Genomic DNA, 16,258 nt, shown 5'->3' with positions numbered 1-16,258 from the left:
AGACATCTTGGAGCATGGGCACCCACACGCTTACAATATTATTTGCTGCCGTGTTGTCCTGGGTCAGGAAAAGCAGTGCTGGAAGAACAGGCATAAACAGTTCATGAGTCATTATGCCCAGGGATGTCATCTTTTAGGAACACATAAAGTGGATGGAAAAAAAGGTAAACACATGGGAGTGAAATTGTCTTACAATGTTTACAAGTAGAAAGCAAATTAATTGAAGGCATTTCGAGATGAATTACGTAACGCTTGCCATCCTGCTCCTATCTGTTCTAAATTTATAGTAACATAATAATAGATAGTAATAATGGTTTTCCTTTATAAAGCATCTCCCAATGAAAACCTGCTCATACCATGTCACTCATCAAGGTTGCTGCCCATACTTAGCCATGCCGGGAATTTAATTCAGGTTGTTTGTTTCATGACCCACTGTGCCACCATTCCACCCCTCCCGACTCATATCGTGACATTTGTGACTAGTTTTAGTTTTTATATATTTTTTTTGTTATTTTGAACCCAGACTAAAATAACTGTTGTATTTACTGAATTATGTCCCTGCCTGTCCTACACCAATTCCTCATAGCAGCTGACATGCAACAAAATCAATCATCCTGCATTGGCCAAAAGTGAAGGCTGCTGGCCCAGATTCTCGGCTTGAAGTCCTGATTCAATACAACACGATTACGTGCGTGCGCTTGTGTCTCTTGAGACTGAATATTACATCTGTTGTTTTTTTTATATATATATAAAGTCAAGCATGCAAAAGGATTTATGGTTTTACACGTGATGTGAAGTGGTGTCCCATAAAATCACTGTTTTGGATATTTCCATACATCTGTAAAAATGTGCTTGAAATTCCACGTTTACAAAACATAGTGTGGTGGATAATAATTGGTTTTCACACCAAATGTACGCTTTATTTACTGACTTCAGAGAGATGAAATAGTGAACCAAATGTATAGCGAAGCACTACCTAACCTTACAAAACTCAAAAAGCCACAGAGAAATTTTAAAATCCTTTTTCGAATACAGCACTAATATTCTTTCTCTTTAGCTGCACAATACAAATATGACTGTAAGAAAGTTTCAATAATCTGAAGCAACAAACAACAAAAGTGTGGATGCCACGTGGAAAATCTGTGAACCCATGACCTTACACAAGAACTTCACTGTGCTGTGTGCAACAGCGCATAGACTAAGCACATTTCTGCGATGGAATGAATGTGGTGTGATTCCGAGTCTCACGAGTGATGGTCAGATGACCAGCAATCCCGTGCCAAGCCGAGGGGCAGACTTTTTGCCGGCCCTCGGGTTTAATCTCTTCTTGACGTACCGTGCCTCCGAACGCGCTGAACAAACTCATTCGTCCTCACAAACGGTGGGCGCTATAAAACAAAAGAAAGGACTTTACCGCAACGTGCTGTGGACGAGACGCGCGCGTGCACAAGCATGGCAAACTCCGAAGGCGATAGCGTCCTCGTCGAGGAGCAACGTGCGAGGCAACCGACGAGCAGGCTGCTCATGCACAGCGTCATCATGTTTGGCCGGGAGTTCTGCTATGCGGTGGAAGCTGCGTTCGTGATGCCGGTGCTGCTCAGCGTGGGTCTCCCGCGGAGCCTGTACGGCGTCGTATGGTTCATCAGCCCCTTGCTGGGCTTCGTGCTGCAGCCGATCATCGGCTCAGCGAGCGATCACTGCCGCTCGAGGTTCGGGCGCCGCAGGCCGTACATCGTGGCCTTGGCGGTGCTCATGCTAACGGGGATGACGCTGTTTCTCAACGGCGACTCCATCATTTCGGGTCAGTTTCACTGCGATGGTGGTGGCATTTGTCCGTGAGCGCGCATGTTTACCCAGGATAGCCTCACTGAGTCTCACCGCAATTTTTGAAGGAGGTGTCCTGTTAAGTTTTCACAGTAGGGGGCCATGATTGCTGTGTTTATTTTAAAGGCGGTAATTTGACGCCACAGGATCTTTTCGTAGCTATGTTGAACTTCTTTCACACCTTACGTCGCCCAACCTTGGTGATCGGAGGTGCGAGGGAAGGACAACAAACTAAACACAAAGCAGTTCTAACTAATTGAGTAGATTTAAAAGTGCATAGCTCCAGTGGCTTCCTTATATCGGAAGGAAGAGCATTCCAGACGGCTGCGGAAGCGTATCTGAAAGCTTGTGATGTAGAAATCGCCTTTGTTCAATGGCTCGCCAAAAGCCGCTGTGAAGATGGCCAGAATTTGCCTGATGGTTTATGCTTCTTGACGAGACTAGCAAGGTACTGTGGTTCATTTGTGGCAAGCACTTTGTGTGAAGTAGATGGTCGCATATTATCGATGTGTAGAGGAGCACTTTGAGTAACCACGAGGGGGCGAACAGAAGGTGGTGCGAGCGGGTTGACAGTCAAGGATGACGTCATGTCACGGGTGGTGTAAGAGGCACCTTCGGGAACAAAGGCGGGTCCGAGCCAGGGGGAGGAGCCGCCAAAGGTGTACTTAAGGGGGACCCCGTGACGAAGGTGTGGTCGTTGTGGGGAGCCAGGGCAAGGATCGGCTGCAAGGTGTCTCTCCCTCCTCGTAGCGGAGCGGTGTTGGCTGAACCCCCGCTCCGGGCAGACGAGTGGGAGAGCCAAGGGGATAGTGGAGGGTAGGGTCCCGAGTATTCAGTAAGGGTCGGTTAGGAGAGGGTTCCTCTCTCCTCGTCGCGGAAGTGGTTGTTGGCTGAACCCCCGCTCCTGGCAGACGAGTGAGAGAGCCCCAAAGGATAGCCGGGGGCAGGACCCAGATAGCATTCAGTGTCCGGGGTAAAGGACCGAGATAGAGAGCACCTCTACCCCTGGTGTGAACATAGAGTGTTGAGTGTAACGGTGTTTAATAAACAGCAACAGCCCTTATAGTATTCCTCGTCTCCGCGTGGTTCTACTGCACAACATATGGTTAATACACCCATCGTATAAATCAGGATGACCGATGGATTCCAACCGTGCATCTCTGGAATAAGCCACGTGTGCGCTCATGCGAGTCCCATGTCACCACCATAATGTCAGAATGAACAACCATGGTGAAAACTGGAAATTGTACTTTTAGCAGACATGTTTACATGGCACAGTAAAAGAAAGAAATACTCGGTAATAATTTGAAAGATATTGATATTTGAAATTTCAAGCTCAGAATTGCTATGTTAATTATTAATATTATTGCACATGAGTTGCGTTCGATGCAGAACATGATATATATGTTGTGAATATGACTGGAGAAGATTTATTGCAGCAGATTATGCTAGATTGGTAAGCAGGTTTGTGTCGGTGCTGTATTACATCCCATTGATTATGCATGTTGTAAAAGGAAAGGCAATATACAAAGATAATAAGAATGGGCTACATTATTCACAAATGGCAAAAGGAAACTGAAATTAAACAAAAACATAATTTTGATCCAAGGCCTGCACTGGGCCACTGGACAATGGGGAATTTGGCAAAGCCAGTTCTGGAGCTGGGCCACAAACATAGCCCACCGTATATCTAAACTGCAACCAGCTGGCGAATTATTTAAATTGGCAGAATGTGCAGTGGATAAACTCCAAAACTGAGTAAGCATCCGGGTTTCCTGGTGGCTCAGTAAAACCCCGTTTGACTCGATGACCCGCTTCTTCTCTGGAGTGGCTGACGGTTTTTTGAACGCTAATATTGACCCACGCATTCTTACTAAGGCACCGTCGTGCAATCGCTCTCGTCTTCTCGCGACAGAAATTTCCGAGAACAATAGCCCAACTTGGGCCATCGTGATCTGCATGTTTGGAGTGGTGCTGTTTGACTTCTCCGCTGACTTTATTGACGGCCCCATTAAAGCCTATCTATTTGATGTTTGCGTTCACGCTGACAAGGAGCGGGGATTGCAGATGCAGGCTCTGCTGACAGGTACCCACGTGGAATACAAACACTGTGTTACGAGATCCAATCGCAAATGGATTTTAATCTCTCCAAATTGACTAACCCTGTGAGGCGATGAAGTGTATTTTTTTTATCGAAAGATGTGTGAAAGTATTTTTTAAATTATATTTCAGTACAAGCAATGCACTCACTGCATGTTGTGTAAATGTTTAACACGTAGGCTTTCGCGACCAGTATTATTCATAGTACGTGATTTCTCCATAAGGAATTGTAATATGTATTGTGTATCTTACCTATAAATGTAATTTGTTGTCTGTCTGTGTGTGTGTTCGCACTCTTGCGAAGGATTTCGCTCTCAAACGGTGGGGTTTACGTAAAAAAAATAGCCAGGTACCAAGCCTTAAGCCTCGTGGTGAGCAAGCGCTATTCCCTTTTCCCGTCCGTCAACTTTAAAGTAGCTAAATTAACAATTCAGTGCGATTTGTATTTATTCATTAATTTACTTTGGCACGCTCGACCATACCAACTCACACGCCTTCGGTGGGGGGGGGGGGGGCCCTACCAAGTCACACGCGTTTGGTGGGGGTGAGGGGGACATTTTCTTTCGCGTTAAAAATGCAATAAAAAAAATACCCAAAACGCTGAGCTAAATTCTTCACAGTGTGAAGTCCCCCCCCCCATCCCGATGCGTACAGTTACTACTTTACAGTCGGTAGATGCTACCAATATAGGCCGTAGATATTACTGCAGAGCGGGCGGGGGGATCGTGTTTGTGTGTGTGAGTCCATATGTCTGTGTGTAAGTCGATGTGTGTGTGTGTGGGTCCATGTGTGTGTAAGCCTGGCACAAGCGTCGTTGTGACGTCACCGCCACTTAGTGACGAATGGTGGTTGTTGTTGTTGTTGTGTAAGCCAATGTATGTGTACGTCGATGTGTCTGTGTGTAAGTCCAAGTGTGTGTGTCAGTCTATGTGTGTGTGTCAGTCTATGTGTCTGTGTGTGAGTCGCTGTGTGTGTAAGTCAATATGTCTGCGTGTCAGTCGATGTGTGAGTGTGGCTCTATGTGTCAGTCGATGTGTGTGTATGCCGATGTGTGTGTGTGTGAGTCCATGTGTGTGTGTGAGTCGATGTGTGTGTATGCTGATGTGTGTGTGTGTGAGTCCATGTGTGTGTGTGAGTCGATGTCTGTGTGTGTAAGTCCATTTGTGTGTGTAGGTCGATGTGAGTGTGAGTCTATGTGTGTCTTTGTGTGAGTCGATGTGTGTGTGTGTGTGTCGCTCTATGTGTGCACGTTGATATGCGTGTGTAACTCCATGTGTGTGTATCTAAAGTCGGTGTCTGTGTGTGTGAGTCCATATGTGTGTGTGTAAGTCTATGTTTGTGTCTGTGGGTCAATGTCTGTAAGTGTGTGTAAGTCGATGTGTGTGTGCGTCTTTTTCGCCCAGGCAACGCCGGGTACTTCCCGCTAGTTAATTAATAATATGCTTCCAGTCTGTGCTAAGCCTGTAGCTATCAAAGCGTATTATTAAGTAATACACAATACATATTACAATTCCTTATAGAGAAATCACATACTACTTAACTAATTACTAACCTCTTATATAATTACAAGACCCCCCCACCTCCGCCTTTGATCTCGAAACCTGGTGGGGTTCAACAATGATGACGTCGTCCTGCACTATTTAAGATCGGAAGAAGGTGGATGGCTTCACTATTCTGGCAAATCGCCCGAAGATACTGGATGTCATTACCAGCGAAACGTCACAGTACTCAAATTGTAAATGTTGTGGACTCACTCTTCAAACACACCGGTGGGTTGAAGTAACTAATTGGGGTTTTGTTAACGTGGCACATTTCTTACTGATTGGCCGTGTCGGGTGGTGGAGGGTTGTGACACATTTATACTTACGCGATCTAACCCAAAAACCTTGTTTATGAATATATTAATGTTGTTTGTAAATTCAATAAAAAAATGATCATGAAATTTAACAAGCGGTGCAAAGAGTTTTTATGGCTTAGATGCCTTTAACTGATAAACACTATCTATTTTACTGCTGTGTAAAATCGTTATTTGTATTTCATATCATAATTCATACATAAGGTAAAGATGCACAGCATGTAAAGGATGCGGGAGTCAAATGCTTGCTCACCCCACTGCTGGTGTAAGGGCCTCCACTAGAGGGAGCTCTAGAGAGACCCTCTAGAGGGTATTTAGCCTACTCTTCCACGCTGGACAGACATCATGAAACAGTTGGGATCACTTACACTTTATGGATAAACCAAAGTGCCTCCATGCTTCAACCGTAATTGTTAGACAGCGAAAGGGAATTGATGTTCGTCACTTGCCCCCCTCCCCCCCCCCCAAAAAAAAAATGCTGCTGCAAATTCCCAAACATTTGTAAATTGTGTTTCATCGTGCACTTTACAGATTTCGCGGAACGACCGTGCAATCCATTTGAAATCACTGCCTCCCTTCCCCCCTCCAGGACTTGGCGGAGCACTCGGGTACCTAACGGGTGCCATTGACTGGAAGAGCACTTCCCTGGGCCCTGCCTTTGGCTCGGAGTACCACGTCATCTACCTGTTTGTGGCCATCGTCTTGTCTTCGGTGGTGGTCATGCACATTGTCAGCATCCCCGAGATGCCCCTCTCCAGGGAGCAAAGGCAGCACGAGGAGCCGGCAAAAACGAACGGGGCCTATGAGCGAGTAGCCACACAGTCGGCAGGCTATGGTGGTTTGTACGGAAGCACAGACGATGTGGCCAATGGAGTGCCGTATCATGCCGACACGAGGTCCCTGACTCAGGACCCTCTGAGTAATGGTGTACTATCTAAGACTCCTGTCGGAAACTTTAAACAGGTGAGTTGTTCCTCTGGTGGTAAATCCCAAAATTGTGCTTGTTTTGTATGTATGTTGAACCTCTTTCGCACCGTACGTAGCCAACCGTGCTAATGGGAGGTGTGGGGGAAGGGAAACAAACTAAACACAGCAATTCTGAAGAAATTAGTTTTCAATCTAGATTTAAAAGTGCATAGCTCTAGTGGCTTCCTAATATAGGAAGGAAGAGCGTTCCAGACAGCCACAGAAGCGCATATTAAAGCGCGCGATGTGATGACCGTCTTTCTTTGATGGTTACGCAAAAGCCGCTGCGAGGATGACTGGAGTTTGCGTGATGGGTTATGGTCATTGAGTGTGTCCTTAAATAAAACAATATCAATTACTTTCATAGGGATCCGTTGTTTTTGAATAAGAAGTATGAGGGGCTTTCTTTTTTGTGTGATGACAAAAATTACATTTAAGATACTGATTTATATGCAATTTATATAATAGCATATACGTAAACTATATTGGCAACTAAGGAACTAAACCTGACTGAGAGGACATCGACTGAGAGGTGGCGGCGGCTTGGGAAGGCCTTCATCCAGCAGTGGATTGACCATGGCTGATGATCTCAATAATTTGTAGATCCTTTCATCTGTGCGGCATAGACTAACTGCACAAACGTAACACGGTTCGGAGTGGAATTAACTGCCATGTGAGGATCAGCCTTCTTTAAACATCAGCTGATTAACGTGGATGATTTTTCAAATGTCAAAATAAATAAGCAGCCAATGTGTCTCCTTCTGATATTCGTCTGTCCATGTAAAAAAAAACTAATTATTCTTACACAACCCATCAGTCGCACAGCCCTATGGCAGTACGTAAATTCAGCAGCGTTGTTTCAAGACGAGCAAACTGTGGCCCGATGCCGACGTGCCCGGTTTCTCGTCAGCAGAGGCAGGCTTGCTGTGATGGGATTCCAGTTTGACACAAAATGATGGAACACAGCTCAAAATAGTAATCGCGCACAATATGAAATGTCACGTAATTGTATTTAACTACATCTACTTTGTTATTAATTGTGCGTGTGACCCCAGAAAGGCCTCACTGAGCCTCCTGACTGTTTTTTTTTAGGAAGCTCCTGCCAATATTGGGGTGTAAATTGCAATTTGAACCATTACAGGGGCACACAATGGCCTATTCCAGTGAATGATGTCATGGAATGTTTAATGTCCACTGTGAAGAAGATGGCGCGTATTTTTATGGTTATTTAGTATGGTTTTGCACCCACAGTATTAATCAAGGCAGCTGCTGGATTTGAACCGTGACCCTGCGAATTAATTACCTTTAGGCCGTGTTATCGCGCGGTTGGCATAGAATGCCATTTAATGAGATGCTAAATAGTGTTCTATAACTGGATTCAGTTTTGGTGCTGCTTAAACTGCGACTGTATAATAGCAGGGTCGTATCCTGTCGGCACAATGCAATGGAAATGGATGCTTTCTTGAATGAGGGCTGTATGGTACAAAAGGATTTTTTTTTCATTTTACTGAATACAGCGTTTACTTTCATAATTAATAAGAACGTAAGCTGGCTATAAAATAAATCCATGGGGGAGAAGTAGGCAGAATGGGGGAGTCATGCAGAAAAAAATGTGCATTACATGTGTAGTGTTCGATTTCACTCGGACAACTTCTGTCTTTCTCCGAACACCGCTTTATTTACAACTCTCCGCATGTCCTCCACATTCCACAGTATCCAGGTCGCCACGGCTCGCTCACCGTCGTGCTTCACTCGACTCGCTCGCCACCTTTGTCTCTCCACTCCCCACGATTACTTCGCTTACTCCCTTCGCTTACTCTCCACGATTACTTCGCTTACTCCGCCGCTAACTTCTTCGTCTCCGCTCTCCGCTATCACCGCCGCTATGTTCTCTCCACTGCTAACTTCTTTGTGTTTGTTCACCGCTATCACCGTCACTATGCTCACTCCACTGCTACTGCCTCATCCCTGTTCACCGCTATCACCGTCACTGTGCTCACTCCACTGCTGGCTATTCTCGTCTTCAGCTCCGCTATAGCTACGCTCTCTCAACCGCGGGCTATTCTCGTCTTCAGCTCTGCTATCGCTACGCTCTCTCCACCGCTAACTACTTCGTCTTTGTTCACCTTCGCTATCGCTACGCTCTCTCCACCGCTAACTACTTCGTCTTTTATATTTTTAGCTCTTTCGGTAAAGTCACGTTGAAGAGAAACAATAAAATAATAATATATATAAAACAATAAAAAATTATCACGACGTTTCGACCATAACACAAACAGTCGTCATTAGGTGTGTCGGTTTGCATTAATTTATTCATTTTGAAACTGTGTATTTATAAAAAAAACGTCAGCGCCACGCGCAGCGATTTGGCAGTTTATTTAGAAGGACTAGTTTATCTATGTTCTGAAAAGAGGAGGGGGGAGACGAAAAATTAATGTATGCTGTCTGAAAGCCACTGTAAGCGTGAACAATCAATTAAGACCTGAAATAGTTGATCAAATCTTTCCAATGATTGCTAAGCCAAAATCCATCTTCTCGGTTGAAATTGTCTCTGTGCTTGTATATGTGGATAGCCTCATGAACGAATCTCTCATGGTAGCCAGATGGCTTACAAAGAACCTCTGTCTTGGAAAAGTCAATGTCATGTGAGCCTACTGAATTATAACAATGATCTTCCAAGACAGAGGTTCTTTGTAAGCCATCTGGCTACCATGAGAGATTCGTTCATGAGGCTATCCACATATACAAGCACAGAGACAATTTCAACTGAGAAGATGGATTCTGGCTTAGCAATCATTGGAAAGATTTGATCAACCATTTCAGGTCTTAATTGATTGTTCACGCTTACAGTGGCTTTCAGACAGCATACATTAATTTTTCGTCTCCCCCCTCCTCTTTTCAGAACATAGATGGACTCGTCCTTCTAAATAAACTGCCAAATCGCTGCGCGTGGCGCTGACGTTTTTTATAAATAAATAAATACACCGTTTTAAAAATAAATAAATTTATGCAAACCGACACACCTGATGACGACCGTTTGTGTTATGGTCGAAACGTCGTGAGAATGTTTTTCTTGTTTTATATATTTTATTATTTGATTGTTTCCCTTCAATGTGACTTTACCGAAAGCGCTAAGAATATGACATCGTTATCACCAGCAGCAGCAGCAACAGTAGCAGCCATGGACTATCTATCCACTGCTGGATGAAGGCTTCCACACACCATTGCTGCCATGGTCCTGTGATGCCAATAAATAATCACACCTTTGTACATTCATCTCTCTTTGCTCCATGTAGGTTGTTTATACGACGCTTTAAATATTTATGAGAGTTTTTATACACTTTTTTATATGCTTGTAACATATAAAGCGCAATCTGCTGATGCAGCCCACTCCATTTCCGAGTTTAATACTTGAAGAAACTCGAAGCAGATTGAGCAAAAAAACGCCATCGAATGTTGATTTTAAAATCAGTCACGAAAGTATTAAGCTACCGGTGAGGATACATTTTTTTGGTCAGAATTTGACCAAGACATTGCCGCGTATAAATAATATCTTTGTAAATGCGACAATCTTGTCGGCTGATGGAGGGGTTAATGACTAATTCTGGCATGATAGAACTACGTGGCCCAACCCAAGGACAATTAAGGATCAACCAATTGTGTGTTCGCAACTGTGCACCTGATGAGCTATATCACAATAAAAATAACTGAGCAAGTTGATTGAAAGTAGAGTCTGCCTCTAATGTGAGCAACAGGTTGTGCAACCAACCGCTCACAACTGGCAACAGAGGCATCCGCGTATAAGCGTTGCAGTTGCATGCAACCACCTTGCGCCACAAGTCGCTGAATATGGATGTGCCTTGAGATATAACACAACTATTTGAAAAACTCAGAATAAATGCAGATGGCATGCTGTGAATTTAGTGAATATCTTTGTGATTTACCTTATATCAATGACAACGTTTGCAAATAGCAATTGCATTATGTACGGGATTCCAGACAGTGAGGTCAGATAAGGATAAGCAGGTGCAGGCGGGTGGCCTGGGTGACAGCAGACAGAGAGACGCCAGCAATTAGGGAAAGAGGCAGTGATTGGCTGGCTGCAAATGCAAACGCGGAGTGGGCGCCACGGAGGCAAGAGAGAGTGGCGATAAGGGGGAGACACGTGGGGGAGAACACGTGCGAAAGGCGTCGGGAAGACGCCGGCTTAATGAGTGCCATCTGAGGGCACTTAATGAGGAGGGGGATAAAAGGGGAACGTGTGAGGCAGAGGGTTGAGTTGGTTGGAGTGAAGACAAGAGAGAATTCAAGAGAAGGCACGCGTGCGTGCCACACCTCGTCCTCTCCAGCCGTGTTGGCTGATCCCCTGCTAGAGGCACGGGCGAGGTTGGAGAAGTGAGGGTAGACAGGCTAGCGGAATCCTAAGTGTGAGTGTGAGAAGGCTAGCAGTAGAGAAGCTAGCGGAGTGTATAGTGACAGGCTAGCAGAGTGTTTAGTGAGAGGCTAACAGTGTATAGTGAGAGGCTAGCAGTGGAGAAGCTAGCAGAGTGTATAGTGAGAGGCTAGCAGTGGAGAAGCTAGCAAAGTGCAACGTAGCAGGCTAGCGGAGCGAGAGAGTTGATTGGAGCGTAGCAGAGGAAGAGTTGAGACGGAGATTTGTGGCGTTGAACGCGATGAGTTCTGTACGATTAAAGTGACAGGAAAAAAATAAGTTGGTCCGTGTGAAATAACTGCACTACACATCCAAAGAAGGAGAGCTCATTACAGGACAATTCTCCACATTTTAAATTGGTATCCCCTTACATGATGTACTACTGTGGGCTTCATTTCACTCTGAATTATTAAGCCATTAGACCGCATAACTCACGTGTCTTTGTTCTCATACTATTGAGATAGAGAGCTCTGTTGTCTTTCATTACACTCTTTCACGGTCATTATCCGCGCATATTGGTTTGAAGAATGAGATGCAGTATTTTCAAACGCAGTTCAATGCTTTTGTGCCGCATGCATTGGAATTGTCATACATATATTACGTGCCGTGTTTAAATGTTCGTCTGAACACACACACACACACGCATGCACACACAAAACGCGTGAATGTCACGCGCATACGCTCACACATGCACGCCCGTGTGCACACAAACACAAGCAGCTGCCACAACGCCGGATGAGCCTCAGGAGACTCCTGAGTGCCCTCGCCAGCATGCCGTGGACACTGCGGCGCCTGTGCATCAGTCACCTCCTGGGATGGATGGCCTTCCTCTCCATCATGCTATTCTTCACTGACTACATGGGCCAGGTACTACTCGGCCATAAAAACAACATGCCTTCTTGTCTCGTCCGCCAATTGTCTGTCTGCCTATTCACCCAACCCCGCGGTGGCAAGATGTTTGACTCCCCTCACCAGGTATGCAGGAGGTTCGATCCCGACCCTGACACCTGCATATTTGAAGTTTGCACATTCTCCCCTTGGTTGCATGGATTTTTCTCCAGGTCCTCCGGTTTTTCCCTCCATATTTAGAATCGTGCGTTTGAGACTATTTGGCTGTGATAAATTGCCACGCGGATAGGCAACTCCGTTGAGCTTTCATTTGTGGCCAGATCGCTTCTGAAAAAGAGCTACAAACCTCGGTGGGCCTTACCTGGTAAAATAAAAAAAATAGTTTAGGTAGTTTTAGTTTACATTCATTAACAAGGTAGCCAGATGGAATGACCTCTACTTTATTTTCTCCCACTACATATACACTTAGGATCTCTGATAAGTTGCTTCAGTTTGGTGGTTGGGCCCTTTGGCATTTGAATCTGAATTGTAAGCATCTTAAACAGTCTGATGTGGCTTAGACAACTTATCATGACCCCAAAGTTGTTAAATACACTAGCTTTATAATTAATTGTTTAGTTTTCTTAAATGATAATCATTGGGAGTATGAGGATTTACTTGCGTGTGTGCTTGCGTGCGCACACATCGAATTTCTGTTTGACACATCTCGCACTCATCATTTGTCACGAGCCACCACTGTGGCATGCTGTCGCATGCCAGAATATCCCCCTTTTTTGTGATATACTTCCAGTAAACATGGATCATTGTTAGTCCGACGATGGGCCAAGGTTGGTCCAACGGTTCCAACCACAGGCCCAAGGTTGGCCCAACGTTGCATGTTTACCGGGCTGTAGCATAAATTTAGAACACATTTTTTCAGACTCTCTTTATTCTCTACGCTTATGACTAACTGCCTGTGTCCGCAGGATAAATACGTGCACGTTTTCTCTACATCATCTTTAGATACTGTTCGCATTTAGATGCGGTGTAAATCCACTTTTGCATTGTATTGTAGCTTTACATCATCAGAGTGCTTAGACAAATGCTTTGTCCAGCCGTGTTGTGGAGTTTGTATAGCCATGAATACCCAATGTAGCACATTAGCGAGATATCAGCTGCCCAGAGACGAACAGTGATGAATGTAAGAATATTTGAATCAATCTATGAATAGACACTCGTATTTGTCAACCCCTTAATATATATGAGCAGCTATATGCTTGAAAGAAAACGAAATTAGCAAATATTTATGCAGTCTCAGCTGGTTAAATAAATACCATTGATCATTTTCATATAATTACAGTAAGCTCTTGGTCAAATATAGTTGCTCAATGTACAATTCAACAATTTAATGTTGGCCTAGAGACAGCTAAAATATTGACATTGTTGTTACATTCATGTGATTTATTAGTCAAATGAACATTAAGGTAGTGCTTATCTCCTGCCTAGAGCCCTGAGCCAGCAGTGCAAAGTCCTCATTGCTTTGTGGAGTCTCTCCATAGGATAACCACTGTTGACCTCCCCACAAAGAGGTACTAATTTTATCTACTGCAGGAGGGATGATGGGCTGAGTCAACCCTCAATCAGGATTTGAATTTGTGATATTTCAATTGCGAGCCGCTCACTCTTATGGGTGCCACCGTGGCGAGATGTTAAATAACTCGCCTGGTATACGGGAAGTTGTGGGTTGGATCCCAACCCTTATGCCTGTATATTTGGAGTTTGCGTGTCTCTGTATATTTGGAGTTTGCGTGTCTCTGTATATATGGAGTTTGCGTGTCTCTGTATATTTGGAGTTTGCGTGTCTCTCTCTGTATATTTGGAGTTTGCGTGTCTCTCTCTGTGGTCGCGTGCATTTTTCTCGGGGCCCTCTAGTTTTCCCCTCCACATTTCGAAATGTGCGTTTAGAGTATTTGTCTGCTATACATTTCCACGTGATAAGCCACTTCGTTGCGCTATCATTTGTGGCCAGATAACTTCTAAAAAAGAGCTACATATGCTCAGTGGGCCTTACCTGGCAAAATACAAAATATATTTTATAGTTCAGTTTCACTTATTTGTTTAGTGCCAAAGTGAGCAGTGATGGGGAGCAGCAGTAAAACATGTGGGCATGCTAATCACCTCCTTCAGACACAAGCTCATCTGAACAGAAAATAATAATGGAAAAAGAGACCATGATTCATGCGCTCACAAAGTTAAGTGGAACCTGATAAAAATGAACGTGAAATGAGGATTAATTAAGATTATTATTAATGAGGGCTTTCATTAGGCTGGCATTTAAGCAATATATCACGAAGGCTCACACATGTGTTACTGCGCTTGAATCACGGTCATATAAAATACATCTATTAAAGTTTGTGGTTATATTATGTATCTAATATGCATTAAATACATTCCACTTTTCTACTAAAGTGTAAGCAAGATTAAGTAACATTAAATGTGGCTCATTGTGGAATTGAACAGTTTTAATACTATATTAAAAAAATGTTTGCTGGCTGGATTCCTGGCTGCCTAGCTCGATTCCTGGTTGGCTGACACGCAGGTGCGCACGTGGTAATGTCACCGCGCATATTCGGGTAAAGACGCCACCCACATCCCACGGCATTGAGTCCGGTTCATGCGTCGCGGCAATATCACACCTCTCCCCCTCAGCCCCTATTCCGGATGTGTATCACACTCAAGTGCGATAGAGGAGCGAGAAACAGGGGAGACGAGAGTAACGGAGTGGAGAGGGGCGTGAAGAGAGTGAAATGGGGCGTGAAATGGAGAGGAAAGAAAGTGAGCAAAATGGAAAGAGGGGAGCGGAGGACAGCGACAACCAGTGGCAGGCAGGATTAGGAAGAGTCAAGATAGATTGAGATGGGAAAGGGGGAGATGGGAAGAAGGGGATCGAGGGTGAGAAGTGAGAGAGAAACAGGGGGAGATATCGGGGGGAGGGAATTGGGTGAGGTAGATTAGAGTGAGGGGAGGAATGTAGAGGGGGTGAGAGGTAAAAGAGGGAACAGAGGAATTGAGAAACAGAAAAATACAAAATGAGAAGTCAAGATAAATTAGAATATACATTACAGAGAAGGAAAGAAAAGGTCGAGACACGACTCTGCAAGATACAAGTTTTGTTGGCTGGCTAGCTGGGACGGATGGATTGTCACATTCAAAGGATGCTAGTCTATAGTCTATCACAAAAATGAATTCAAGACAGTTGCAATGCCAGAAATGCTAAATTCATTTCAACGTACACGCATTCATCCTGTATGCCATCTGGATTAACTGCAAATAAACCGTTGCTTCATTTGTTGTTGGTGTATATTTTTCTTCCCACCTCCCCCCTAATGACCAACGTCATTGGGATTTTGTGCCACAGATTGTCTATAAAGGAGATCCATATGCCAAGCATACCTCCTCCGAGTACAGGCTGTACGAGGACGGGGTTGAGATTGGGTGCTGGGGGATGTGCATCAACGCTCTGTCTTCTGCCATCTACTCGTGTGAGCGCCAGCAACGCGCGTTTATCACCATTATTATTGCCGCTTAAAATAACGATCGCTGCTGAAGTTGACCACGCAAATATTCCGACATGTAATTCTAGATTTGAAGCTTTCGTGACTGCAAGGATTCATACTCTTTGGTTCTATTCGGTAAAGTCACGTAGGTAAAACAAATTAAAATAAATTGAAATAAAATGAAAGAAACAATTAAGACATGACTGGTCCCACCTGAAGACGGAAGCTTGCTTTGCCTCCGAAACGTCGTGTCTTAATTGTTTCTTTAATTTTATTTCAATTTATTTTAAATTGTTTTACCTACGTGACTTTACCGAATAGAACCAAAGAGTATTGCGACATGTTTGTTGGAGCAATTGCTATTTGTTAATGACTGTAAACATTAAGTGTAAATGAATACAACTGTGTTGGATACCTTTCTGAAAAAAAGAAATCAACTTAACAGTAAAACAATTATTGCGTACAGTGATTTTTTTTTTTACAAAGCTTGGGTATCTAAAAAAAATAAAGATGTAATTGCAACAATTATGAAACATTATTTGGGTCTTTTGGTAAAGCCACGTAGATAGAAAAAAAAAAAATAATAATAATAACAATATCACGACGTTTCCATCGCAACACAAGAAATCGTCATCAGGTGGCTTTACCGAAAGACCCAAAGATTATGTTCCTGCGGTCACGAAAGCTTTAAGTCAA

General features: G+C 44.0%; 1 protein-coding gene across 1 annotated transcript in view; it reads left to right on the top strand.

The window, feature by feature from the left end:
* The first annotated feature begins 1,086 nt into the window (after positions 1-1,086).
* SLC45A2 (solute carrier family 45 member 2) overlaps positions 1,087-16,258 on the top strand; it is a 29,089-nt gene continuing 13,917 nt past the window's right edge. The window contains exons 1-5 of the mRNA XM_032953415.2: positions 1,087-1,801; positions 3,740-3,910; positions 6,369-6,742; positions 11,898-12,044; positions 15,424-15,547. Coding sequence (XP_032809306.2) covers positions 1,453-1,801; positions 3,740-3,910; positions 6,369-6,742; positions 11,898-12,044; positions 15,424-15,547 — 1,165 coding nt within the window. The 5' untranslated portion in view covers positions 1,087-1,452. The remainder of the gene's footprint in view (positions 1,802-3,739; positions 3,911-6,368; positions 6,743-11,897; positions 12,045-15,423; positions 15,548-16,258) is intronic.

This window comes from Petromyzon marinus, chromosome 13, assembly GCF_048934315.1.
Source record: "Petromyzon marinus isolate PM22_M1 ecotype Great Lakes invasive population chromosome 13, UKy_Petmar_22M1.pri1.0, whole genome shotgun sequence".
Classification (NCBI taxonomy): Eukaryota; Metazoa; Chordata; class Hyperoartia; order Petromyzontiformes; family Petromyzontidae; genus Petromyzon; species Petromyzon marinus.
This window is presented reverse-complemented; position numbering and strand designations above follow the sequence as displayed.